The 26,970-nt window shown below is 37.9% G+C and overlaps 1 protein-coding gene across 5 annotated transcripts in view; it reads right to left on the bottom strand.

Moving 5' to 3' along the window:
- CPEB4 (cytoplasmic polyadenylation element binding protein 4) overlaps nucleotides 1-26,970 on the bottom strand; it is a 74,307-nt gene that overhangs the window by 31,557 nt on the left and 15,780 nt on the right. For 4 of the 5 annotated variants that reach the window (XM_012461160.2, XM_012461161.3, XM_012461162.2 and 1 more), the window contains exon 2: nucleotides 18,394-18,475. In XM_012461160.2, the coding sequence (XP_012316583.1) occupies nucleotides 18,394-18,475 (82 nt within the window). Of the gene's footprint in view, nucleotides 1-18,393; nucleotides 18,476-21,399; nucleotides 21,775-26,970 lie in introns of those variants that run through there. The other variant, XM_021672236.2, reaches the window with a different exon arrangement.

Raw genomic sequence — 26,970 nt, 5'->3', positions numbered from 1 at the left:
CTCTTTCCTTTATTTCTGTTCTAATATCCTCTCTGCTGTATTGGTGTAAATTTCTACAGATTTTCTATTCTATGGCTAGCTAGTTGATGATCCCCTCACATGTCTGAGACAGTGGCCCTCACTACATGTTCCCAATGAAGGGTGTGCATGTAGTTTATATATGTGTATATATAAATATGTGCTTATATAGAAACATATTTGCATACTTATAAATACATGTCTTTTTTCTTTTTTAGATCATTTTAGGTTCACAGCAGAATGGGGAGGAAGATACAGAGATTTCTGATATCCCCCTGTCCCCATATAGGCATAGCCTACCCCATTATCAACCTCCCCACTAGAGTGGCATAGGTTGATGGCAAAAACCACAATTACTTTTGCACCAACCTATACATTTGTTACACCCAAAGTTCACAGTGTATGTTAGGGTTCACTCTTGGTGTTCATTCTGTGGGTTTGGACAAATGTACAGTGACATGTATCCACCCATTATGGTATCATACAAAGTGGTTTCACTGCCTTAAAAATCCTCTGTGCTCCACCTAGTCATCCCTCTTTGCCAACCCCCAACCCCTGACCTTTTTATTGTCTCACAGACTTGCCTTTTCCAGACTATCATACAGTTGGAATCGTAAAGTATGCAGCCTTCCAGATTGCCATCTTTCACTTAGACATATGCATTTAAGGTTTCTCCACATCTTGTCATGTTATGATAGCTCATTTCTTTTTAGTACTTAATAATAGTCCATTGTTTGGATGGATCACAGTTTGCTTCTCTATATTCACCTACTTAAGGGTATCTTAGTTGTTCCAAGTTTTGACAATTATGAATAAAGCTGCTGTAAACATCTATGGGCATGCAGGCTTTTGCACAGACATAAGTTTTCTCAAGGATCATTTCAAATCTTTTTTTTTTTTTTCAGGTTCACTTTTTTCCAAGACACCTTTCCCAACAAAGAAACATCTTTTTAACAAACTCACCTAATTTTATTTGTAGCTACAAAGCAACAGCTAACTTTCTTACCTAACCATTTCAGCTTCTGGCTTAACCTTCTTATCTCTCTATCCCCCTTTGGAACTAGAACTTTTAGTACCTAGGCATCTTGAGTTTCCTGTTTGGGTACCAGGTGAGCATTTGATGAGTTCATTCCACTGAACTCAAAATACCAGTATTTCATAAAGTATAATAAAATAAAAATAATTGAGATATCTGAATATTAATACAACCCAGTACCTGCCTGTTGTTTTGTTTGGTTGAGTTTTTGAGAACTCATCTATCTTTTATTTTATCTTATTTCTTTTTTTTTTGAGATGGAGTCTCATTCTGTCGCCCAGGCTAGAGTGCAATGGCACGATCTCAGACCACTGTAAACTCCACCTCCAGGGTTCAAGAGATTCTCCCACCTCAGTCTCCCAAGTAGCTGGGATTACAGGCACTCACCATCGTGCCCAGCTAATTTTGTTAGTATTTTTGTAAAGACAAGGTTTCAACATGCTGGCCAGGCTGGTCTTGAACTCCTGACCTCAGGTGATACGCCCACCTTAGCCTCCCACAGTGCTGGGATTACAGGCACGAGCCACCGCGCCCGGCTGAGAACTCATCTATCTTTAATCATTATCCAGGTTTTGGCACATTCAGAATTTAATTCCTCAAGGGAGAAGGGAGGCATTAGGATTTCAGCATGTGAACCTATTTGATGGGTAAAATTCAATCTCTGAAGGCTCTTGGTATCGATTGTGTTATAAATACAAAAAATACTGCCTGGTCAGCAGCTCTAATCTTAGGGAACATTATGACAGGAAAAGTAGTAGTCTCTGGAGGCCAGCTGTAGAATTTGGAGCCAGAAGCCTGGCATACATCATGCAGAAGGCATAGGCTATATTTGGTGACATGACTCAACCTAGCCAAATATAGGCAACAGATACAGTGTGACTCTGGGGATGTACACTACCAGATCCTACAACCTACAAGAGATTCATACATCAAATAGGCAATTCTACGCTAAGCATTTGCCAGTTGGAGAGAACCAATATTTACCAACAGACTGACTTAGAAAAGTGGGGGGAGGAGGTGCTAAAAAGAACAGTATGTACTAGTATATCCTTTGAAGACACTAACTAAAGTACGCGAGTCAAAAAATAAAAGGAGAAAAGACTAGAGGAAATACTCTTTTACATTAGCAGCACATATATGTATTACTTTAATTAATTGGGTAAAATAAGTTATTTTCTAAAGAATAACCCAGATATTACTGCTATTGATAATTCAACAGGAAATGATAAATAAATGCTGCCATTTCAAACAACACAAACACTGAAAAATATCAAATGTATTTGCAGTGCAATTAGATTTCATGCTGTCTATAACCTTTTCTTTTTCAGAGTCATGCCAGCAATGCTGACAGCATGGTACAGGCCAAGGCCAAGGAATGATAACAGGAAATAACTCTGCAAGGTTCTCCAAAATATAATCAGACAGTCCTATAAAGTGATAGGTAGCATAAAATTTTTAAGAATCAACTTTTGATTGATTCACCCTATAAAAATTTGGATACTCCAAAGAAAAGAAGGGTGTTGGTGGAGGAGTCTTCAGTGACCACCATTAAAAATTTCTAATACACACACACATACACAGACACATACATTTGTTGTTGTTGATTAACTAACTAGAGGTCCTGCTCCTACCTCTTCTCCTGCTAATTTTGTTTAGCTCACATCTAAGTAAACCAAAACTATACTGTCATAAATAATATTTTAAAGGAGGTAGTCCACCTACCCCTGCACATCTGCTGTTTTTACAAACACCACTTGAGACATGCAGCAACATGGCACTGTGGGGACCTGGACATTGGACAGCAAAGCTCAAGAAATATGTAATAAATCCACTGGTTTTGAATGCCCACTTTATACTTACACATATGCAGAAGACATATCAATATGAGCTAACAAAAAAAGCATTCAATATGTTCTATAATTTAATGGCATAAATTTAGTTTTTAATAATTTAGTCTATGGGCTTAAAAATAACTCCCCAAATCTAAATCAGTAAGCTTATTCTACCCCCTTATCTATCTGTGCTACAACCAATTTCCAAAAAAAGACATTCCCATGCAAAATCACAAAGAAGGAACTGGCTGGGACTGATATCAACTGCAGAGTCTTGTCCCCTCCCAAAGAGCCACTTCAAATTCACTAAACACACACACAGTTTAGGCTAAACAAAACCCTTCCCTGCTACAGATCTGGCTTTCAGCTCAAAAGCCAGTGCTTACAAAAATATTTGAATTAATGCCTTTCCTAACTCTTCACACTGCCATTTCCCTTCCCACATCAGGCTCTCCAGCCATTCAGAACTGCTGGCCCATAACTTCAACTTCTGGGTTACTCCCTCTACCTAGAATGCCCTTTTCTCTCTGTCCCTAATGTCTTACCACTCAAGCCTCCACACTTTTGTCCAGGCAGTTCCCCTGCTAGGTCTCACATCCTATGATTAGCCTTCCCTGCCCCACATCATCCTTGCTCTGATTCAGATAACACTCTGTACTCCTTCCAGCATTCTTTACACTTATTACACTGTGTTTACATTACTTGTTTTAATCTCTTGCTGTAGGGCAATGAGATCTTTGTGAATTTTGGGTTTGATATCCCAGAGCCTGGAGCAGAGAATGGTGCTCCATAAACAGCTGTGGAAAACGAATGAAGCAAAGTCAGCAGTTGGTGGTCTCTCCGGCCTGGAAGATACAGTGTAATGAGTAGAGTCAAGGCAATCTCATCTTGTGACCTAGGTCAAATTATTTAGCTTTACTGAACTTCAGGAAAAAAGAGATATTTCCATCTACTTCACGAAGCTGTTGTGAGACAGTCTTGAAATAATGTTTGCAGAATGCCAAGAAAAGTCCCTCAGTATGCAGTAGGTACTTAACCAAATTAACTCCTTTCCCTTCCTCAGTTATAAGCCGAAGACAACCAATAATTTTCCACTTGTAAGAGAAAGGACAAGGAGGATTCCTTTTGCCCAGAAAGTTCCAAACTGGAACCTTGGAGAAGGGAGTGGCAAATCTGGGGGATTTTTCAGCTTCAGAGAAATGAGAATTTGCTAGTGTCTGTGATTAAAAACAGGGATATAAGTCTTCTCAAAAGGAGAGAAAAGAACAAAATCTAACCCCTTACTTTTATCAAAGTCAAACTGGCAAAGATACAAAAGAATTTTAGTTAATAAAAACTTCAAAAATTCAACCTAAAATTTTTCTTTTCAATAAAACCAGGGAGGATCTTCATTTTGAACCAAAACCCCAAATTTAATGTTTTAATTGTGATAAGATGATTGAAAAACACTCTAATAGTGGCAAAAGAAAATAACACTTATCTGTAAGATGGGTGAAGTCAATGGAATATGTTTTTACAGAAAGAGGAAGGTTTCATATACAGGAAGGACTGCTTTGACTACAACTTGGGGCAGGTGTGAAGCTACAAGATCTAAAATCTTCTAAGAATTTCGGGCAGAAGGGAATGTCTAGAGAGAACCTAGTAAGAAGTTGACCCAATTAAGGAATTCAGAAGATTTCCTACTGCCAGTAAAGCTAACAACAAACCAGCAAGCAGGAAGGCTATTTTTATCCTTGCCAGAAGCCTTCTGACTCTAGATGCTACATTTAGAGGACAGAGCAACAAGATAACTTGCCTTAAGAGGATGTTGTGATACCAGTGATTAATGGCAATTTTTTAAGCTCTAAAAATCTAGGCAAAACTAGCATAGTTTTTGTCCAAACTAAGCCAGCCAAAGTCAGTTGGGAAAAAAAAGGTGAAAAAAATATAATGGAAAGAAAAGTGGAAAAACAGACTAAGTAGTAGAAAAAAATTAAAGCAACCCAGAAAAAAAAAAACCCAAAGTAGTAAATTAAAATTCTCCTACCTTGCAAAAAGTTTGATTAAAAGAAGCATGTGTTACAAGAGACACATATCAAAAGAACCAGTGAATAAACAAGGTGAAAATAATTTTGAGAAATGGCTCTCTGTACTGACGTGAACATAAAAAAAATCAAGATAAACATGAAATCTCTAGGGACCACAAGCTACGTCAGTGTAAATGATTGAGAACTTTAGAGATAAGAGAGAAAAGCCACAAGAAACCTAATTAGACTTTTCTCTGACTACAGAAACTAAAAAGAATTAAAACTGACTTCTTATTTATAACCACTATTTTATAAAATATAATACTACTAAACTGATAAAAAAAAAAAAAAAAGCTGCCTTAAATCTGTTTGCTAAAGTCCAAACCCCAAAAACTAATCTGCGAAGTCACTAGTTGACTTTCTGCATACAGACCTATCTATCATTAACCCTAGTCACTTACTTAACATGAATTCTGACAACTTTTCTGAATCTTTTTTTTTTTTTAAAGACGGGGTTTCACCGTGTTAGCCAGGATGGTCTCGATCTCCTGACCTTGTGATCCACCCACCTCAGCTTCCCAAAGTGTTGGGATTATAGGTGTGAGCTACCGTGCCTGGTAACTTTTCTGAATCTTAATGAAGAATGGACTTGCATTTTATATCTGATCTAAGAATTTCACCTTTTGTTATTTCTCAGAAGGCCTACTACCTATTTTATCCCATCAATACTCAGGGTTCTTACTTTTCCTCTTATTAATCTTCTAAATTAAATAATAAACAGGATATTCAAAGATATCTGGTAATTATTTGGAAAGTAAGTTACATGAAGCCAGGAACCTTTGTTTTTATTTAGTCCCTGATATATCCCAACAACCTAAAACAGTGCCTGGTGCACAGTAGATGCCTGATGTATATTTGTTGTATGAATGGCCTCAGACAGCTTTGGACTTTATGTATACATCCAAAGCAGCGCAAAGGTAGGGGTGGGAAGGGAAGGAAGTGTATCTGAATCACACTCAGAATACACATGCTTAAGCCCCATGGCAAACCTGATGAATAAGAATCAGGTAAGAAAATAAGTCACCTTGGAAAAGTTTCCACTCCCAATAAGGCACACTTCAGTATGAAACCAGACAACTGTGAGATCTCAGTCTTTCATAGATGATGATAAAATACAGATTTTTAAATTTTGTAACATCTCCTAAATTGAAATTAAGAAATCTTGGCTGGGCATGGTGGCTCATGTTTGTAATTCTAGCACTTTGGGAGGCCAAGCCCAGCACTTTGGGAGGCCAAGGTGGGCGAATCGCTTGAACCCAGGAGTTTGAGGCCAGCCTGGGCAAAACATGGCAAAACCCTATCTCTGCAAAAAATACAAAAATTAGCCAGGTGCACTGGCAGGCACCTGTAGTCCCAGCTACTTGGGAGACTGAGGTGGGAGTAACATTTGACCCCGGGAGACAGAGGCTGCAGTGAGCCAAGATTGTGCCACTGCACTCCAGGCTGGACAACAGAGCAAGATCCTGTCTCAAAAAAAAAAGAAAAAAAAAAGAAAGGAAAAAAAATTGAATGCCTACCTTCTGTCAAAACATACTAGACAAAAATCTTTGTGTTTTCTTATGTTTGTTTCCTTTCCAGAGGCTACACAATAAATACACAGGCCATTGAATCAGGAGTCAGAAGCTGTGTATGCCTCCTATACTGACCCTGTAGGTACCAGAATCTGAGTGACTTTACAGAAGCTGTTGCATCTCTGGGATCTTCAATTTTTTTCAACTGTAAAATGAAGACCACAAAACTCACATAAAAGGTTACTGTAGAAGTAATTCTCACACGGGCACTGAATAAAAGAGAAATGGTGTCAGAAGTAAACACCCTTTCACTTGAAATAGGTTGTTAATGCTGCTTCCCATACACAATGTCCAGGTCTACCTCGAAAAGGAAAAATGCAGCCCAGTATCAAAATTACCTTCAGTCTACCTGGCATATTGAATATGTTCAAATATTTGTGGAGGTGGAGTATAAGCAGAAGCTAAAATATAAGACACTTCCAAACCACGTGGCCTTAAAGAGGCTTTAGTAGCACCTGTCTCCCCCTCCTAACAAGAACTGCCATGTTATACAACGTGGAGTGCACCCATCTCGTCAGATGGCTCCCTCTATCCCCTGGCATTGTGCAGGATGTAGCCTCAGCAGCCCATATTCTCAACCCTGCCACAAAGGAATGAAAGATGGCTTCAGATGTCAGGAAGCTCCAAAATGCTAACTGGTGGAAATGACAAGCTAGGAGAGGGTAAGTAGCCTCCTCACATCTCCCTGTCCTCCTCTTCACCATTTCCTCTGTTAAATTCCTTTTTTATATTATGTTCTTTTTTGTAACAAGGAGCATGCTAATGGCAGGAGTATGAATCAGGGAAATTCTCTAGAGAAGTATTTCATAATCTTTTATAATAAGTATTAAGACCTACTTTGATCAAAATATTTCAGAGAAGTTTTCCTCCATAAAAACTTAAGACTCCTACCCCTACCTCTACCCTAATGAATGCTACAAGTAAAACAGAACAGCAACAAAAAAATCTTAATATCAGAAGCCTACTATGAATTCAGCAATACCTTTAAATGTATTTTAATTGCATTACATCAGCATCCACATGCTTTTGGAAGATAATCATGAGTACATAAGTGACATCTATCATCTAACTGGAATGCTTGGTCACTAATGGGCTCACAGGCTCTATCAAATAATTCCCATGGCTGAAGTGGCCCATGGTTCACAAATGGAGAACGAAAACATTTCGTGAGGCCAAGTTTAAACAACTGTTTTCTAAACATAGTATTTTTAGGCCTATCTCAAAAAGAAAAGATGTAGTTTAGACCCAAAGCCTTCACTCAACCAACTAAATCTGATTTCTGATTATATCCCTTCTACAAACTATTCCATATATGAAATACTGCCACACCCAGACTCACATGATATTCACGTGCTACTTTCAGTCATTACCCATAAAAACCTTCAGTTTTATCATGTAAAACTGCACCTTCAGTTTTGTAATATAAGACTGAATTGCTGATAGTAACGTAAAGATCATTAAGTTCAACCCCTCTGTTTACAATTGAGGAAACTGAGGTCTAGAGAAGTGACCAACCTAAGGCCACAGCACTACTAGTGGCCAAACTAGATTTGAACACAATCTTAAAGGCTTCTCCTTTTATTTCACATTTGGAAAAGTCTGTTATATGCTAACAACTTCTGATCATTACAATAAAGAAATCAGGCAGCTGGCTTAAATATCTCTATTTAACCATGCCAGACATATATTATTTGGAATATTATAGCCAGCAGAAGTTAGATTTTTTAAAAGTTATTTATACTTCAATTAATCAAGGCTGCTCTTCAGAATTAAGCCTTGCTCTTTATTGTCGGTTTCTCAAGCACTAAAGGGGGGCTCTAATTGGATGATTCCTCTTACTCTTTTCCAATGTACAGCAACTGGCATCGGCCCAACTCGATTCCAAAGAGATTATGGAACTGCTTTCCCTTCAGAGTTCCACTAATATTCTTAATTGACTGGTTACCAGGTAATACCCAGAATAAAACAAAGCCTTGCTTTTAGAACTGAGTGCACTGGTGTGGGACTGAATTCAGAATCAGTCAATGAGACAAAATAATGAAGCCCAGAGGCAGCCTGGCCATCTCAATGTCTGATTCGAAAAGTAGTAACTAGTTTAAACCTTCTTAAAAAGTATTCCTTTTACAAATTGAATGGCTAATTACCAAGAACAATTTCAGAGAGTTTTCTCTCTCCTCCTTTTCAGTTTTGGTAGTAAGGATAATGGTAATGTGAGGGGGAAAAAACAAGAAATTCACAATTCAGGCACATAAAGTTGATAAATTAATCAACTGCATACATATTCAGGTAGAAATTCCATGCAGAAGTTTCAGGAAGTAATAATTTCATGGCACAAGTGTGAACTGTTCCCTCCTTCCTGCTGCTAAACTGAATGCAGAGAATCTTGAATATTTTTATGACAACTATGAATCAGGTGGCATTTTTTCCCCTCCCCCAAAGTCAGCAAATAACATAGTCTCAGATTATATAACAGGATCAAGGAAAGCCTTAAGACCTTCATAGACAACAAAGGGCTTTTTTATTAAGCAGATATTTGGGCTGTTTTTGTAGCTGTCAGGAAATGAGATGGCAAGAGTCACTTCTATAGAATTTTATTAGAGAAGGAAAACACGGAAAAACAATGTGACACTATTAAAGGTATACAATATACTGTATTAATTTAGATGTGGCACATGAATGACATGTATCCCCATAAATGTTGTGGGCCCCCCTCTCTTTTATACAGTAGGAAGGTCCCCAATATTTATCATTGACAAACTGTGGACAAAGTCTAAAACCCGCACTACTTATTGTCATTCTGATTTTATTTCTGAGTAGAGATTACTATTTTCGTCTGTCCAGATGGTAAAACATAAGCTTAAATTGTACACAAAACTTAATATGACAATGCAAAACATTAAAGAAAAGTACTTGGTAATTTGTTACCTGATTGTTGCTTGTTTTCTGATTTATCTCTTAAGTTTTTAACTACCACACATAGTTAAATCTCTGCCCTGCATGTATGTCAAGCAATATTAAGTCATAATAACCATAGAATAAGAATGCTTTACTACAACTGAAAAGAAAAAGTTAATGAGTTAAAAAAATCTTGTAAAAGTATATTTAACCTTCTAATAACATAAAAAGTTTACTATTATAATACTCCCCCCCCCACACCCCCCACCACCCATTACCCTCACCTCTCACTCAGGTAACAAAGAATAAAATAACCAATTTTCATGGCCTCAAAATAGGGTTCCTTGTGTTCAGTGTTCAGGATTAAGATAAAAGGGCTGCTTAAGTAATTATGGACCTACATCATGGATGACATAAGACAAATTCCCCCTTTGTGACAAATGCTTATGTGATTTTCAGAACAATTAAAAACAAGGGTCAAATATTCAATCACACATGTGTGGCAGGTAGAGGGCAGAGGATCACTATTATCGATTGACTAGTATGTGTTATGTAAGTAAACAGGCCAGAAGAGGATCTGGCCCATGCATAAGATGCAGTTTGAACTGAGTTGGTTTCCGTTCAGAGGCTAGAGCAAGGAAGACCTCAATCTGATCCCATGACCATATCGGTGTTCACATACATCACATGCCCCCCCCCCCCGCCCCGCGCCCCAGGCATTTCCCCTTCCCCGCCTCCCCTTATAAAAACCCAAAAGACAAAAACAACAGCAACCCCAAATCTGAAAGGGGGTAATCACACTGCTCAAAATCCACACCTTTCTAAGCTCAACCTACACAGTAAAGTGAGGGATCCAACAAATCCGGATCAAAAGTAAATCAGAAAGCAGGCAGTTGTTCAAAATTAAGAACAGACCCTTCACTTTTCATACAAAAAAATCATGCCACACAACTTCGCTCTCTTCTTCCTCACAATAGAAGTTACCTCAACACAGAAGCCCAGGTCCCATCCTACAAGCACAGCTACGCCAAGGCAAGAGAAAGACTATTTAGGATGTTCCATTTCCGCACTCAAGAAAGGGAGAGTGCAAGAGGAGAGAAAACGCGCTTCATTCCTAAAAGCCACACACACAATTAATTGTAGCCCAGTTTAAATCATACTCTGTGCTGTTTACCTTCCTCCATTACTTAAGAGTCTCTGAGAAGTAAGGCAACTTTCTACTTCCTAGGAGATCTCAGTAACTCCCCTGCTATGCTACTTTGAATTACTTGGTATCATCCAAACAGAGCAAGAAAGAGCCAGCCGATTTCAGGAAGGCTCCAGTCAGACACACAGGCAGCTGCCGGCTGACTCTGAATCCTAAAGACATGATATTTAAAGATCCCTCAATTCACCAGAGACATTTGATACCACATACTAATAATTTACTTGGAAGGAGAAATTTGATCATACATTCAAGTAAAAATAACTGGTTTGCGTTATCCATTTCTTCTTCTTCTTTTTTTTTTTAAGATGGATTTTCACTCTGGTGCCCAGGTTGGAGTGCAATGCCTCAATCTTGGCTCACAGCAACCTCCGTCTCCCGGGTTCAAGCGGTTCTCCTGCCTCAGCCTCCCAAATAGCTGGGATTACAGGCGCCCACCACCATGCCCAGCTAATTTATCTATTTTTAGTAGAGAGGGGGATTTCACCATGTTGCTCAGGCTGGTCTTGAACTCCTGACCTGAGGTGCTCCACCCACCTAGGCCTCCCAAAGCCCTGAGATTACAGGCATGAGCCACCACGCCTGGTCTATCCATTTCTTCTTTATGGTACTTTGAATCATGACCCATTAAATGTCCCTTAAAGGAAAATGTTCATCTAATCCTTTAAAAAGGTTGGAGGTTAGGGTACCAGTAATCTGTTCTTATTTTGCCACAGGCAAACCAATTTAAATAGAAAAAGGTTAAATACTGTATGAAATTATATACCCTCCCCACCATTCCTACCTAAAATAAATCATTCTAATATTAAAGCAACAGAATCTATTTTAGTAGTACTTCCTTTCGTTTTGAAAAAATTTAACTTATACACAAATTGCTTCAAATTTATAACATATGAAATTAATAAGTGACAAAATTTAGCAACTCTCATAGCAAGTTTCTAGAGCTACTTCAGCCTGCACAGAGTAAGTATCTGTATAAAATATTTGTTCTAATGCCTCTGTACCAGTATACAACATGTGTTCTCTAAGTCAGCTAAGTGACTGCAATTTGGAATATAGGAATATTAGTAAAATTGTGTATCAAAAGAAAAGTTAAGGTTTCCTGACTATTATTTATTACATATTTTTAAGTAGCACTAAATTCATTCTCTCCCTACTGTAAAGATCTAGAATTTAAATAAGTATCCCAACAGCCACTCTCTTACAATGATATAAAAAAACTTTTATGAAACTGATGAAACAAGCATTGTGTACTAAACTTTCAACTGAGTTTCATGATTTTCTTTTAGAAAGGCTATTATAAATTCTTTTGCTTAGCAACAAAGAAAAGCAGCACAGATGGAATCATCACTTGCCTACTCATTTAAGCATTTGTTTCAAACAAATTTACAGCAATAAAAAATAGTCAGGGAAGGGTCTCTAAATTTAACATGTAGATAGAGCAAGAAAAAATATGAAAGTGTTTTAAAGGCAAGGTCACAACACCTTTGGCAGTCAGGAATTAAATACATAGCATTTTTGGAGTAGATCCATAGCTTTTAAAATAAAGCAATGCATGAAACACATGAGGCAGTCATATGTTCAACTGTATAACATGCTTCCACTACTTACTCTACATATGCAATAGGTTTCCTGGGCACCATGAGGATATGTAAAAGACTGGTACTTTAAACAACTTGCATTTCTGAATGCAATCATTATTGCTTACATTCAGATTAAGTACTTGAAATGCCAGAAACTCAGAGGAATTGTGGTGGATATGTTGAGTCTTCCCTTTCAAAAACTGAAAGCAAGATACATTCTACAACAATATAAAGAGAAAAAGGCTCCATTTTCACAATATTCAAAGGAGTAATATGATATTCTAAGTCATAATTTAATATCTGAAGAACAACTATAATGTTTTGACAGTCTGTAGATTGCCTTTGTTCTCTCAATAATTTTGCTGTCTCGTTTTGGCTTTCTAGTGAAATGAAGCAAATTGAATATTACATTGTTTTCATGTACTGAATTTTTAAAATACTCAACCACTCTCATGAAACTGTGGATTGTTATATTCTGTCTGATGTCTGATAATTTTTAAGCACTATTTTTGTCTCTTTATTCCCTTCACATAAAGAAAAAAAGGCTCCTTAATTTTCAGAGGTCTCTCTATACACTGAATATAACACTGCTTTATGAATCTTTATTTCACTGTGTCCAACCTATGCTTCAGAAGGCTGGAAACAGATGTACTCGCATGTGGTTTTAATCTATTTCATGCTGCTCCATTTCTAAGTAACAAATACCAATTTTACAAGTGAGAAAAAGCAGGAATAACAACAAGATACAATATTCCCAAAATAATCATCTAGGTATCTATCTATAGTAGTAAAAAATTTTTCTGTCCGGGCTAAGAAAAAACTTGATAAGCCTAGTAATATTGTAGCAATGCATGAGCTGCCACCTGGGAGATCAAAATTCAAACTCAGCTTGTAGCTCAGGCTCTAAGCTTATGAGACTGGGTGTGCAGCAAAGAAAATGAAATAGGTCTCTGGGGAAGAGCTTCTGAGGATTGTCACTGGTGTTGGTTATGGAGAAGGCAATACACAATTTCGCAGATAAAAATAACATCCAGACTTGCCAGCTGACCAGAAAAAGGACATAGAGATAAGGAATGAGAAGAACCCTTTTCCTTCCCCAAAGAGTTAAATCTGCCGGGCAGGGTGGCTCACGCCTGTAATCCTAGCACTTTGGGAGGCTGAGGTGGGTGGATCACCTGAGGTCAGGAGTTCAAGACCAGCCTGGCCATCACAGTGAAAACCCATCTTTAAAAAAAAAAAAAAGGAAAAAAAGAGTTAAATCCCTTGTACATAGAAAAAATGATAGTAGCCTCAAAATTCTTAGAAAAGCAATTTAAAATAAGCTGTAAAAAAAAAACTCTAATATAAATTATGAAAGTCATGTACTCCTTTGAACATTTGTTTAAAAAAAAGATAAATTTTCCAACAAGTCAGTTGGAATCAGTAACACATTCATAAAGAAATTCAAAAACTGTATTTGAAGATTCCTAGGCCTATTAAGCATTTTGTTGATAGTAAAAATAAAATTTTTAACCCCATTATAGCAAGGGAGATTTTTTTGTTCTCAAATGAAAAATACAAATTAAGTTTTCTAGCTCTTTTGAAAATTTAAGTTAATGATAACCATACCAATAGATTCAACTTGTAGTTCCCGTAGCAAATTTAGGCCTTATTATTTAAACACATACACTCACAAACTGTGTATCTATGAGGAACTAGAAATGAAAGATAAAAATAAATGAGATCATTCATAATTTTTATGAAATTATTTTTAAGTATTAAAGTCTTTGAATTGTGAAGTCTTTAAAACAATCAAATCTTTTAATTTTTTTTTTCTAAGAGGTATACTGTTCTCTAATAATCTCAAAATTAATGCTAATTTCCTTTTCTTTCCTTTTCTTTTCCTTTCTTTTGTGACAGAGTCTCTCTCTTCTGTCGCCCAGGCTGGAGTGCAGCGGCACGATCTCGGCTCACTGCAACCTCCACCTGCTGGAGGGTCAAGCAGTTCTACTGCCTCAGCCTACCAAGTAGCTGTGACTACAGGTGCACACCACCACACCCAGATAATTTTTCTATTTTTAGTAGAGATGGGGTTTCACCATGTTGGCCAGGCTGGTCTCGAACTCCTGACCTCAGGTGATCCACCCACCTCAGCCTCCCAAAGTGCTAGGATTACAGGTGTGAGCTACCACACCTGGTTAATGTCAATTTTCTATTTTCTGTTCTAAGAAAGCAGAGTGCTGGAAGAGTATTTTATATATTTATTTTCAAAATGAATTGGTAAGTGTTAGACACCTATTTCAAAATGACAATGTGCTTCTTTTTAAGTTATTCAAATTTTATTATCTTTATTACCTTTAAACAAAATTTCACAATAGAATGAACAACTGTTAAAATCAAGCACAGTACTTCTAAAATAGCTATCTAAATCAGAAGACAGTTTAACAAAATAAAATGTTACCCTGAGCAAAAACAGTGTCTTGGTAGTGATAGGCTACAATGATACAAAGGTCATGATCTTGTTTGAGAAAGAAAACAAGCATAACTATAATCTGGCATTTTAGGTCTATGCACTCTTCTGTGAATTCTTTATTGCTCCTTGTAGGAAAAAAACACACAAAGTTCCTGTAATATACTCAAGTCAGACTGGCACCTAAACTTAAACTGAAGCTGGCTTTTTTAATGAGCATGAAAGCAGACTTAGATGTTTAGTAATAATACGTGTAATTTCTTTAGTGTCTTCTATGAACCAGGCAATATACTGAAATCTATAGCTGCATCATATCATGTAATCTTCATAGCCACCACAGACTGTAGTGGCAGAATGGCAGTTAATCAGATCTGATTCCAAAACCCACTGTCTTTCCATTCTGTCATGTTGCAGTCTATAAATCACTATTTTACAAAATCTGTATGTTCCAGATCAGACCAATCAGTTTTAATTTTTTCTGTCATCAGACCTAACTTTTGATTATCCCTATATCAGTTTAAAGAAACTTAATTTAGTAAAAATTAGTAAGAAGAACTTAAAAAGAGAATATAGAATAAAGGCAGAACGTTAAACAATTACCATTGAGCAAACTAGAAGAAAAAAATCTGATAAAGATGTCCTGGCTAAAACTGATGGCCAAGGAAATTCTATTGTTAATTGTATTAGAATAATGTATGCAGGCTGGGCGTGGTGGCTCACACCTGTAATCTTAGCACTTTGGGAGGTCGAGGCAGGTGGATCACCTGAAGTCAGGAGTTCAAGACCAGCCTGACCAACAAGGTGAAACCCCATCTCTACTAAAAATACAAAAATTAGCTGGGCGTGGTGGTGTATGCCTGTAATCCCAGCTACTTGGAAGGCTGGGACAGGAGAATTGCTTGAACTCGGGAGGCGAAGGTCGCAGTTAGCCAAGATTGCGTCACTGCACTCCAGCCTGGGTGACAGAGCAAGACTCCATCTCAAAAAAAAAAAAAGAATAATGTGTGCCAACTTTTTTATCTAACCTAAGTATTAATTAGAGGTTTGCTTCTTAAAATGTCACATAACAAGTTGTTTCTATCCACTGCAATTAACCTGTATTTTTTGTGATAAAAACTATACTCAGTTAGAAAAATGATTTTAAATTACTTATTATCTGTAGTACCTAGTGTATAGGAAGCTCTTTGAAAAATGTGCTGAAAGAGTTAAACACGTTAAGAATGAATATACAAATGTTCTTTAACTACTTTTCCCTTTGTTTTTTTTTTTTTTTTGGAGGCAGGGTCCTGAATAGCAGGAACTCAACCTCTTGGGCCCAAGTGATCCTCCTGCCTCAGCATCCCATGTAGAATCAGGTCTCACCATCTTGCCCAGGCTGGTCTTGAACTCCTGGGCTCCAGCCATCCTCCACCTTGGCCTCCCAAAGTGCTAGGATTACAGATGTAAGCCACCATACCAGACATTAACTTCTTTTTTTTAAATTATTTTATTATATAAAGACAGGTATCACCATGTTTTCTTTCTTTTTTAAATTATTTTATTACTTAGAGACAGGTTCTTGCCATGTTGCCCAGGCTAGTCTCAAACTCCTGGGCTCAACTGATTCTCCCTCCTTTACACCTCCCAAAGTCCTAATTATAGATTCACAGCAAGTTGCAAAAGTAGTACAGAGAAAGCCTCTTTATCCAGTGTTCTCAAATGGTAACATTTTATATAACTATAATACAAAACCAGGAAATTGACATTGGTACAACTCACAGACATTCATATTTTTCCTTTAGCTATTTTCTTTAAGAGTGTACAATTTTTCTGGTGCTAGAAACAGCACCTTAGACTCTTCATTTTGCTAAGGAGGAAACAAAGGGTCCAAGAGGCTGAAGGACTACCCACAGTCAGAGTGCTAAAAAGTAGCAAAAATAAAGCCAGTTCTGAGTGAGAGATCAACTTTCCTCAGCTATACAGCATGCATCTGCACTAGAATCATCCACCAGAATTCCATAAGAAACTCAGTAAAGACCTTCCAAATATTCTTAATTCAAAGGTATCACATCAGATGGATGCGTATTTTTTTACATATTATTTTTTCTCTCTCTCTCCAGAAACCTAAAAACTTTCTCATTAAAAAATATTGTCACTATTGGTCTACTGAAAAATACATGTTTTTCTGCATCAGTAACATGATAAGGCAAACTCAGAGGAAAACGAGGCTAAGTGGGTCACCCGTTGAAGCAACAGGCTGCCTTATCACCTTTGACCTCAGTGCAAAGCTCTATGTCTGGCACAAAGCAGGTCATAATTATTGAATCACTGAATGAATGAATGAATGAATGAGCCAACAACTTAAGTGGGACGTCCAAATATACCAAAAGTTCTAAATTTCTTTAAAAAAACAAACGCCTGCTTTCTAGGAGACCGATATTTTTGTCCAGAAAAATGTTTTATTTTGTGAGATACTTTTCCCAAAATCAGAGGAAGGGCCTTTAGGAAATATCTAGTCTTGTAATTTTCATTCCTGGCTACACGTTAGCATCACCTGAGATATTTAAAAAATAATATGCCAAGCCTGCAACCCACGTATGGAATGGGGTCCAGACACATATATTTTATTTTTAAAGCACCTCCCTAAGGTGATTCTACATCTTTATAAAGATGAAGAAATTGAGGCCTAGTCAAATGGAATGTCTTATTCAAGATAGACAGCTTGTCAGTAACAGAATTGAGATCAGAACCCATGTAGAAATAGTACTTTTTCTTTTTTTTTTTTTTTTTAAGAGACAGGGTCTCGCTATGTTGCCCAGGCTGGAGTGCAGTGGCTATTCACAGGCATGATCCCACTACTGATCAGCACGGAAGTTTTGGCCTGCTCCGATTCCAACCTGGGCTGGTTCACCCCTCCTTAGGCAATCTGGTGGTCCCCCTCTCCCAGGAGGTCACCATATTGATGCCAAACTTAGTGCAGACACCCGATGGCATAGCACACTACAGCCCAGAACTCCTGGGCTCAAGTGATCTCCCACCTCAGCCTCCCAAGTAGCTGGGCCTACAGGCACGCGCCATGGAGCCCAGCAGAAATAGTACTTTTTTTTAAACATAATACGTAGAAAAAATACTCTGAGAACCATGAAACTTCACTTTAACTTTGAAACTATTGGTTATTTTTTAAAATGTGAAACTAGGCAAAAATTCTACCAACATGTGAACGCTTCCTGGGACATAATCATTGTCATAAGTAGGTGGACATAATCATTGTCATAAGTAGGTAGACGTAAACAATCGAGGCAATGAGAAGTTACTGCTTGAGATATTAAAAAAATAAAATAAGGATGTGGTTGGTGTCTTTGAGCTAATTGCCCATTCTTAGATTGCTTAATTGGTATCACAATGGCTCCACTGTAGAGGTTCATCAAATATGTTGGATTTTTTAAAATTTTTTTTAAATTAAAAAAATTTTTTTTTTTTAAAGATGGGATTTCTCCAAGCTGGCCAGGCTGGTCTTGAACTCCTGACCTCAGGTGATCCACCCACCTCGGCCTCCCAAAGTGCTAGGATTACAGGTGTGAGCCACTGCACCCGGCATATGTTGGATTTTTTAACAAGAAGAGGTATATATGTAAAATCGATAGAACTTACTGCATACAAAGTGACTCCATAATATTTGTCAGACTGTGTAGCAGATTAAATAGATAACATACATTTAAAACTACTGTCTAAAATCAACTGAGTATATTTCTAAACTTACCTTTAATGGTATCATTTTCAGCTCTCATTATGTCAATGAGTGAACTCTCCAGTGAGTGCATGTCGAATGTCCTGGGGCGATCCTGCAGACACAAACAGCCACAAACCATTTTTTAAAATAGCAATTAAATATAAAAGAGGACAATAAGTTGTATTAGATGGGACACAGATCACAACGTAGCAATTTTCCTCTCTAAATAAGGCATATTATTACTAAATGTTATTATTAACACCAAACATCAAAAACCACTAACGTAAGTGCACAGGGCTCAGCAAAGAGTGATCTGATTTCTAACAATAATTTCAACAAAAGCATCACATTTATTCAGAAAGCCAAAACCATTAAAACTAATTTCTATATTAGTTAAGAACATTACATAAATGTAAAAAAAAAAATATGTTATTCTTTTCCATCACTTAAGATTGCAAAAATGTGGCAAAGCTTTCCAAACTTGTCCCATTAGCTATCTGCTAGACTGGTACCTATACGTGCTGTTCAAAATATCTGTATTTTCTTATAAGGCAAGATTTAAAAATAGTCATCAAATGATTGTAAAACTACTAAATGGTATTCAAGAAAATGAGAGAAATCATAATTTTTTTTTTTTGAGACAGAGTCTCACACTGTCTTTGGGGCTAGAGTGCAGTGGTACGATCTCAGCTCACTACAACCTCTGCCTCCCAGGTTCAAGTGATTCTTGTGCCCCAGCCTCCCGATTAGCTGGGATTACAGACACCCACGACCGTACCAGGCTAATTTTTTATATTTTTAGTAAAGATGGGGTTTACCCATGTTGGCCAGGCTGGTCTTGAACTCCTGACCTCAAGTGATCCTCTTGCCGCAGCCTCCCAAAGTGCTGGGGTTAGAGGCATGAGCCACCAGACCCAGCCAAAATAAATTGTATACTTATCAGCTGGGCATGGCAGGCACCTGTAATCCCAGCTCCTCCAGAGGCTGAGGCAGGAGAATGGCTTGAATCTGGGAGGCGAAGGCTGCAGTGAACCGAGATCATGCCATTGCATTCCAGCCTGGGGAACAAGAGCAAGACTTTGTCTCAAAAAAAAATTTTTTTTGATTTATACATCTGTATATATTATCAAAGTTGTTATTGACTGTTAAATGATTTGCCTTCTCTAAAGGTAAGTTTTTAAAACTAATAATCTATATGAGAAGTTGAAAAAAAACTCCTTCCTTCCAAAAAAACATGTAAAAAATAATTTTGGTAGACTCTCCCTTCCCCCAACATAAAAATAAATCTGGAATAATGAAGCGCAGAAGCTGCTCTCATTACTGTCACGAGGCTTTCTCTAAGGAGAAGGATCAGAATAGCAATAGAGAACTGCTGAAGCATGTTCTGTCCCTCCCTGCCCCCAATGCAACATGTTATTAGGTCCCCAAACAACTCAGTCATTACTTCTGGTAAATAAAGGATAAAAAGATCAGACTTAGAATAAGAGAATCTAGATGAGAAAACAAAAAAAAAAATCTCAATTCTTATTTACTCTAAACTTGCAAAGTTAGAATTGGTTTTGTTGCCATTAAAATTAAAGGAAAGAAAAAGTGTGGGTACAATACTGACCTGAAACCCTGGCTTAACCAAGTGCATTTCAAGAGTGGGTAAGGAATCCTAAAATATACAACATCTTAACTGCTCTGACATTCCTCAGGATGAAGAGTACTAGAGACAACTAAAATCAAGGTTTAGCTTGATAAATTAAAAGTAGGAGATAAAAAAACATTTGAAAAGTAAACTGAGATGAAGCAATAATACATGCTTCTGACCCACCTTAAGGATATTGTGCATAAACACACAAAGACCACTGCAAGGACATTAAAGAAAAGGAGGATCCCAAAGGAATCTGCAAGCAGAATTCTAATACCTTCTACTCAATTATATTTCCTTTTACATTACTATTTAAATGCAAAACTTTGGCTTTATTTAAAAAAATCACCTAAGGCCAGGCGCGGTGGCTCACACCTGTAAACCCAGCACTTTGGGAGGCCGATATGGGCGGATCACAAGGTCAGGAGTTCAAAACCAGCGTAGCCAACATGGTGAAACCCCGACTGTACTAAGAATACAAAAAGTTAGCCGGGCATGGTGGCGCACGCCTGTAATTCCAGCTACTCTAGAGGCTGAGGCAGGAGAATCGCTTGAATCCAGGAGGCAGAGGTTTCAATGAGTGGAGATTGTACCATTGCACTCCAACCTGGGCAACAGAGTGAGACTTTGTCTCAAAAAAAAAAAAAAAAAAAAAAAAAATCACCTCCTAATTTTATCCCCCTGCTTTGTTTTCTTGAGACAGAGTCTTGCTCTGTCACCATGCTGGAGTGCAATGGCATGATCTCAGCTCACTGCAACCTCCGCTTCCCGGGTTCAAGTGATTCTCCTGCCTCAGCCTCCCAAGTAGCTGGGATTACAGGCCCATGCCACCACGCCCGGCTTTTTTTTGTATGTGTGTGTATTTTTAGTAGAGACAGGGTTTCACTAAGTTAGCCAGGATGGTCTGGTCTCAATCTCCTGACCTCGTGATCCACCCGCCTCGGCCTCCCAAAGTGCTGGGATTATAGGCGTGAGCCACCGTACCTGGTCTTTATTCCCCTTTTTGAAAAAAAAAAAAAAAAACTTGTTGGGACTTAATTTTTCTACTTTCCTGGCTAACTTCTAGAACCTCTAAGCTGACAGAGGATATCCTCCATTTGAGAGCATTTTTTTTTTTTTGATGGACCCAGCATTTCTCCTCTATGCTTGGTAACACATCTTACCCCATATGATTATTCTGCTTCCCTGAAATAGGGACCACTCCTCCTGACCCCATCTCATCATGCAGATATTCGGCAATGTGCATTGAATGGTTTTATAATATCATTGCAACTTGAGTCCAAGGACAGTATATTTGGATATAATCTAATATTACAGGTAGGAGACAGTATTGCAAGTTTCCCCCCAGAAGTGGGAAGGTTAGGGTGAGGATGAGGATGGGGAAGAGTGAACAGGTGCCTTACCATTCTATTCTGCTCTAAACTGGTATGACTCCCTCCAGAACATCTTTGCCACTTCTTCCACCTGATTCTTTCCGCATTATCCTCATCTCCTCAACAAGATCTGTCTATAGAGAGGCAGGAGTACATATGGCCAGGATCAGACTAAGGGTTAGTATTCACAAAAGGGAGAAGCTCTTCTGTGTTTACACTTTCTCATCTCAAGCACTAAATTAAATCAAAACCTGCATATTCTTTCAGAAGCCAAGTCGATTTGAGGCATAATTTGAGGTTTAGAAGTTAATATAAAATTACACTATCGCATTCTATAGTTGCTGGATATGTTCTCTTTCAGCAATAAACCACACCTTTAAAAGGGCCATTTCCATCTCCAATGCAAACCAGTCTTGGAGGCAGTAATTCCTGGTGTCTGTTCACTTGGTTGTGTCCTCTGTGAGCTTCCCAAGAGCAGGAACTATGTCTCACATCAAATATTTCCAGTGTGTCTACCACAACAGGGTGATGGTGTGCCAAGACAGTCATATCCTAAGCCCACAAGACTGCCCAGAAGAGCCTGAGGCGGCAGGAGCTTCCTGGCAGATGATCTTATCATTTTCTGTATGTGTCATGATGTAAAGCAGGTTAAGAAGCACTGTCCTGTATTTCTGTATCACTCTGCCTCACATAGGTCTTGGCAGGTATGCATGCAAATGTTTGCTAAATCAATGAATGGAGGTATTCCTTCATGTAATTTTTAAACATTTAAAATATTTCTTCTCTCCTACTTCCTTAAGATTTATCTTTATATTTCCCGTTTCCCTCTAAAGAGCTGTATGTTTTCTTTTGGGGGAGAGAAGGAATTAAGTTTAGTGTTCATTTTCATACAACAGAGTAAGCAACCTTATGAATTTCTGGAATGTGCATTTTGCCAATCACTGAATGACAAGAGCACTGATAAATGAAGCAATTGATAAAAAATACAACACGGACTGTTTTTGTTTGGTTTGTTTTATAAGCGCTATTTCCAGTAAGTCAAGAAACCCTTTTTACCTATAAGTTTTTTGTTTTTTACCTATAGTTTTTTTAAATGTGGTATTATTAATAGAGTTTAGTAAACTACTCCACACCTTCCTCCCACTACCCTGCCCCATGGGCACCCAAGCATCCTGTGGGAAACGTAAAGAGTTTTGCTGACTTCTAATTGGTAAAGTACATTAAAACTAAAATCCAAAATGAAATTTAAAATTTTCAGTAATGTTTTGTGAGATAAAAAAAAATTCTCCATCCTTTTTACACTAATTTTTAGTAATGATACTAATTTATTTTTCCTATAATTTGTTATGATTTAATCCAGGGATGACAAGTAAATACAAATACACAAAGTCTGTTCAATTTGTACTGACTATTAGATGCAAGGTGTTTTGAGAAGGAGTCTCAGGTTCTACACGAACTCAGAAGGAAACTGCCTCCACAGACTGCTGCAAGGTATAAGGCCCAAGTACTTCATTCCTGCCAACCCTAGTCTAATATGCATTCTTCCCCACAACCCAAACTTATTAGCAAGTATACTTACTATAAATATTTTGTTTATGATGCTTTGGTAATTCAAACAGTTCAAAAGCCATATATTTTGTCATGTAAACATTCTGTTCTCAGAGTGGTTTTAAAATTGTCATTCTTGATTTACCCCCTCACTGATCTTTTCTGTCCATTTTTAACATCCAATTTAAAAAATTCTGAAATATGTCTGTACCATTAGGAACTAGATAAGGGGAACACAGATAAATGAACCCAAGGTATAAGAACAGTACAAACAATGCTGGTTTTCCTATGCAACCACCAAAGAGTCAAATCAAAAGAATAAGAGGGCTTTGATTTCCATATTTCATTCTTCAATTTTGCCCTTTTAAATTGTTAATTGGACCAAATATAACCACTGACCTATTTTCTAGGATCCATTTCCCAAAGATCAAACTAACTGTAAAATAGAAACCTTGTTAGGTTATGCTCTTCTTGATTGACCTTGAGCTAATGACCAAAACATGAACATTAGTAAAAATGGGTGGAGTGGGCATTAGACACTAGGAAGCTTCAACTCTGCCTGTCACATTATATGAGCTTGGGCACTTTTGTCCTTTCTACCTCTTTCCTGGTCCATAAAAGGAGTGGTTTGATTAGATCTCTAATGTCCCTGTCCTAACTCCAAAATACATTTGTATTCCAGCTTTCTGATATCCTAACATGTCTGTGCTCTTTCAAGATTTACAGTTTAAATTATGATGATAATTATGGCAGGAACCAAAAATGAGGGTAAGAATTTATTAATCAAAGTCTATCACTTTTGCCCACAAAAAGGCAAGGGTCAGTGATCAATTAGTAAGAAAATGATCACTCAGAGTCTTAAAAAGACAATCATAGCTGGGCACGATGTCTCATGCCTATAATCCCAGCACTTTGGGAGGCTGAGGCAGATAGATTACAAGGTCAGGAGTTCGAGACCAGCCTGGCCAACATGGCAAAACCCCATCTCTACTAAAAATACAAAAATTAACTGGGCACGATAGTGCGTGCCTGTAATCCTAGCTACTTGGGAGGCTGAGGCAGGAGAATCATTTGAATCCATGAAGCAGAAGTTGCAGTGAGCTGAGATTGTGCCATTACACTCCAGCCTGGGCAACTTAGTCTCAAAAAAAAAAGGACAATCACGGCATTTTCATTATGCTATACAAAACATAAAATAAGCTTCTTGAAAAAAAATCTACTTAAAAATGTGCTGGGGGAAAGGGGAGTGAAGTGTGCTGGTTTCAGATAGATGATTAAAGAATCTCTTACAAAACAAAAGATACTGACAACTCAATTTACTTCAGCCCCACTGCCAGTTTCTCTTGGCACCCTGACAGAAGAAATTAGAAAAGCAGAACCCTTTATTGAGCATCTACTAAGCACCCGATATTATTCTAGGTACTTTATTAATACTGTCTTAATTGATCCTCAAACCTCCTAAGTTACATTTTATTATTCCTTTGAGACAGGGTCTCACTCTGTTGCCCAGGCTGGAGTGTAGTGGCATGATTACAGCTCACCGCAGCATCAAACTCTGGCCTCAGCCTCTCAAGTAGTTGGGACTACAGGCATGAGCTACTGCACCGAGCCTATTATTCCCATTTTAATAAAAATTGAGACTAAGGAAAACTTACGCAATTTACCAAACAGATAGGTTACTGCATAGTTTAGTGGCATAGTTGGGATTCAGACCCAAGTCTTACTACAAACCAAGCGATCCATCCTTGGGTAGGGTAATGATCATGGCAGTCAAAGAAGCATACTAATTAAGACATATATTTGAATAAAAAAGGCACTCTGCTTTAAGAGTTCTGAGAGCATGAATGTGCTGGCTAGTGCCTGGCAAACAGTAGGCACTCAAATATTACTTATATTTTACTTATACAAATGTTACCTTCGATATTTTACCTATACACAATACATATCGGAGATACTAAAAAACCGTAAGAAGAGAAGGAGAAACCTTCTCTTCCTTCTCCCTGTTGAGATGACAGAGTGGCACACAAATTAGGTGCCTATCATAAATGCTTCTCTGGGTTATCTACTAACCACAGGAGTATTGGTGGTAGTAATAGTAATAATAGGATTAATATCAGCAGCTAACATTATGCATAAGCTCATTTATTCCTCACAAAACCCCAGTATACAACTAGGTTGTATATTAGGTTACATGCATATAAGCTCATTTATTCCTCACAAAACCCCAATATACAACTAGGTATGTTCAGTTATCATTCCACTTCACAGATTAAGAAACTGAAGCTTACAGCCCTTTATGCTAAAAACCCTCAATAAACTAGGTATCGACGGAACGTATCTCAAAATAATAAAAGCTATTTACGACAAACCGACAGCCAATATCATACTGAACGGGCAAAAACTGGAAGCATTCCCTTTGAAATCTGGCACTAGACAAGGATGCCCTCTCTCACCACTCCTATTCAATAGAGTACTGGAAGTTCTAGCCAGAGCAATTAGGCAAGAAAAAGAAATAAAAGGTATTCAGTTAGGAAAGGAGGAAGTCAAATTGTCTCTATTTGCAGACGACATGATTGTATATCTAGAAGACCCCATCATCTCAGCCCAAAATCTCCTGAAACTGATAAGCAACTTCAGCAAAGTCTCAGGATACAAAATCAACGTGCAAAAATCACAAGCATTCCTATACACCAATAACAGACTTAAAGAGAGCCAAATCAAGAACGAACTGCCATTCACAATTGCTACAAAGAGAATAAATTACCTAGGAATACAACTAACAAGGAACGTAAAGGACCTCTTCAAGGAGAACTACAAACCACTACTCAACGAAATAAGAGAGGACACAAACAGATGGAGAAACATTCCATGTTCATGGTTAGGAAGAATTAATATCGTGAAAATGGCCATACTGCCCAAAGTAATATACAGATTCAATGCTATCCCCATCAAGCTACCAATGACCTTCTTCACAGAACTGGAAAAAACCACCTTAAACTTCATATGGAACCAAAAGAGAGCCCGCATAGCCAAGTCAATTCTAAGCAAAAAGAACAAAGCGGGAGGCATCACACTACCGGACATCAAACTCTACTACAAGGCTACAGTAATCAAAACAGCATGGTACTGGTACCAAAACAGAGATATAGACCAATGGAACAGAACAGAGGCGTCGGAGGCAACACAACATATCTACAACCACCCGATCTTTGACAAACCTGATAAAAACCAAGCAATGGGGAAAGGATTCCCTGTTCAATAAGTGGTGTTGGGAAAACTGGCTAGCCATATGCAGAAAGCAGAAACTCGATCCCTTCCTGACACCTTACACTAAAATTGACTCCAGATGGATTAAAGACTTAAACATAAGACCTAACACCATAAAATCACTAGAAGGAAACCTAGGCAAAACCATTCAGGACATAGGCGTAGGCAAGGACTTCACGACCAAAACACCAAAAGCATTGGCAACAAAAGTCAAAATAGACAAATGGGACCTAATCAAACTCCACAGCTTCTGCACGGCAAAAGAAACAGTCAATAGAGTGAATCGGCAACCAACAGAATGGGAAAAAATTTTTGCAGCCTACCCGTCTGACAAAGGGCTGATATCCAGAATTTACAACGAGCTAAAAAAGATTTACAAGAAAAAAACAAACAAGCCCATTCAAAAGTGGGCGAAGGATATGAACAGATACTTTACAAAAGAAGACATACATGAGGCCAACAAGCATATGAAAAAATGCTCATCATCACTGGCCATTAGAGAAATGCAAATCAAAACGACATTGAGATACCATCTCACACCAGTTAGAATGGCGATCATTAAAAAATCTGGAGACAACAGATGCTGGAGAGGATGTGGAGAAATAGGAACACTTTTACACTGTTGGTGGGAGTGTAAATTAGTTCAACCATTGTGGAAGACAGTGTGGCGATTCCTCAAGGACCTAGAAATAGAAATTCCATTTGACCCAGCAATCCCATTACTGGGCATATATCCAAAGGATTATAAATCGTTCTACTATAAGGACACATGCACACGAATGTTCA

This window comes from Aotus nancymaae, unplaced genomic scaffold, assembly GCF_030222135.1.
Source record: "Aotus nancymaae isolate 86718 unplaced genomic scaffold, 86718_ANA_hifiasm-v0.15.2.pri h1tg000015l_1, whole genome shotgun sequence".
Lineage (NCBI taxonomy): Eukaryota > Metazoa > Chordata > Mammalia > Primates > Aotidae > Aotus > Aotus nancymaae.
The sequence above is the reverse complement of the archived record's forward strand: the minus strand, read 5'-3'. Positions and strand labels throughout refer to the sequence as shown.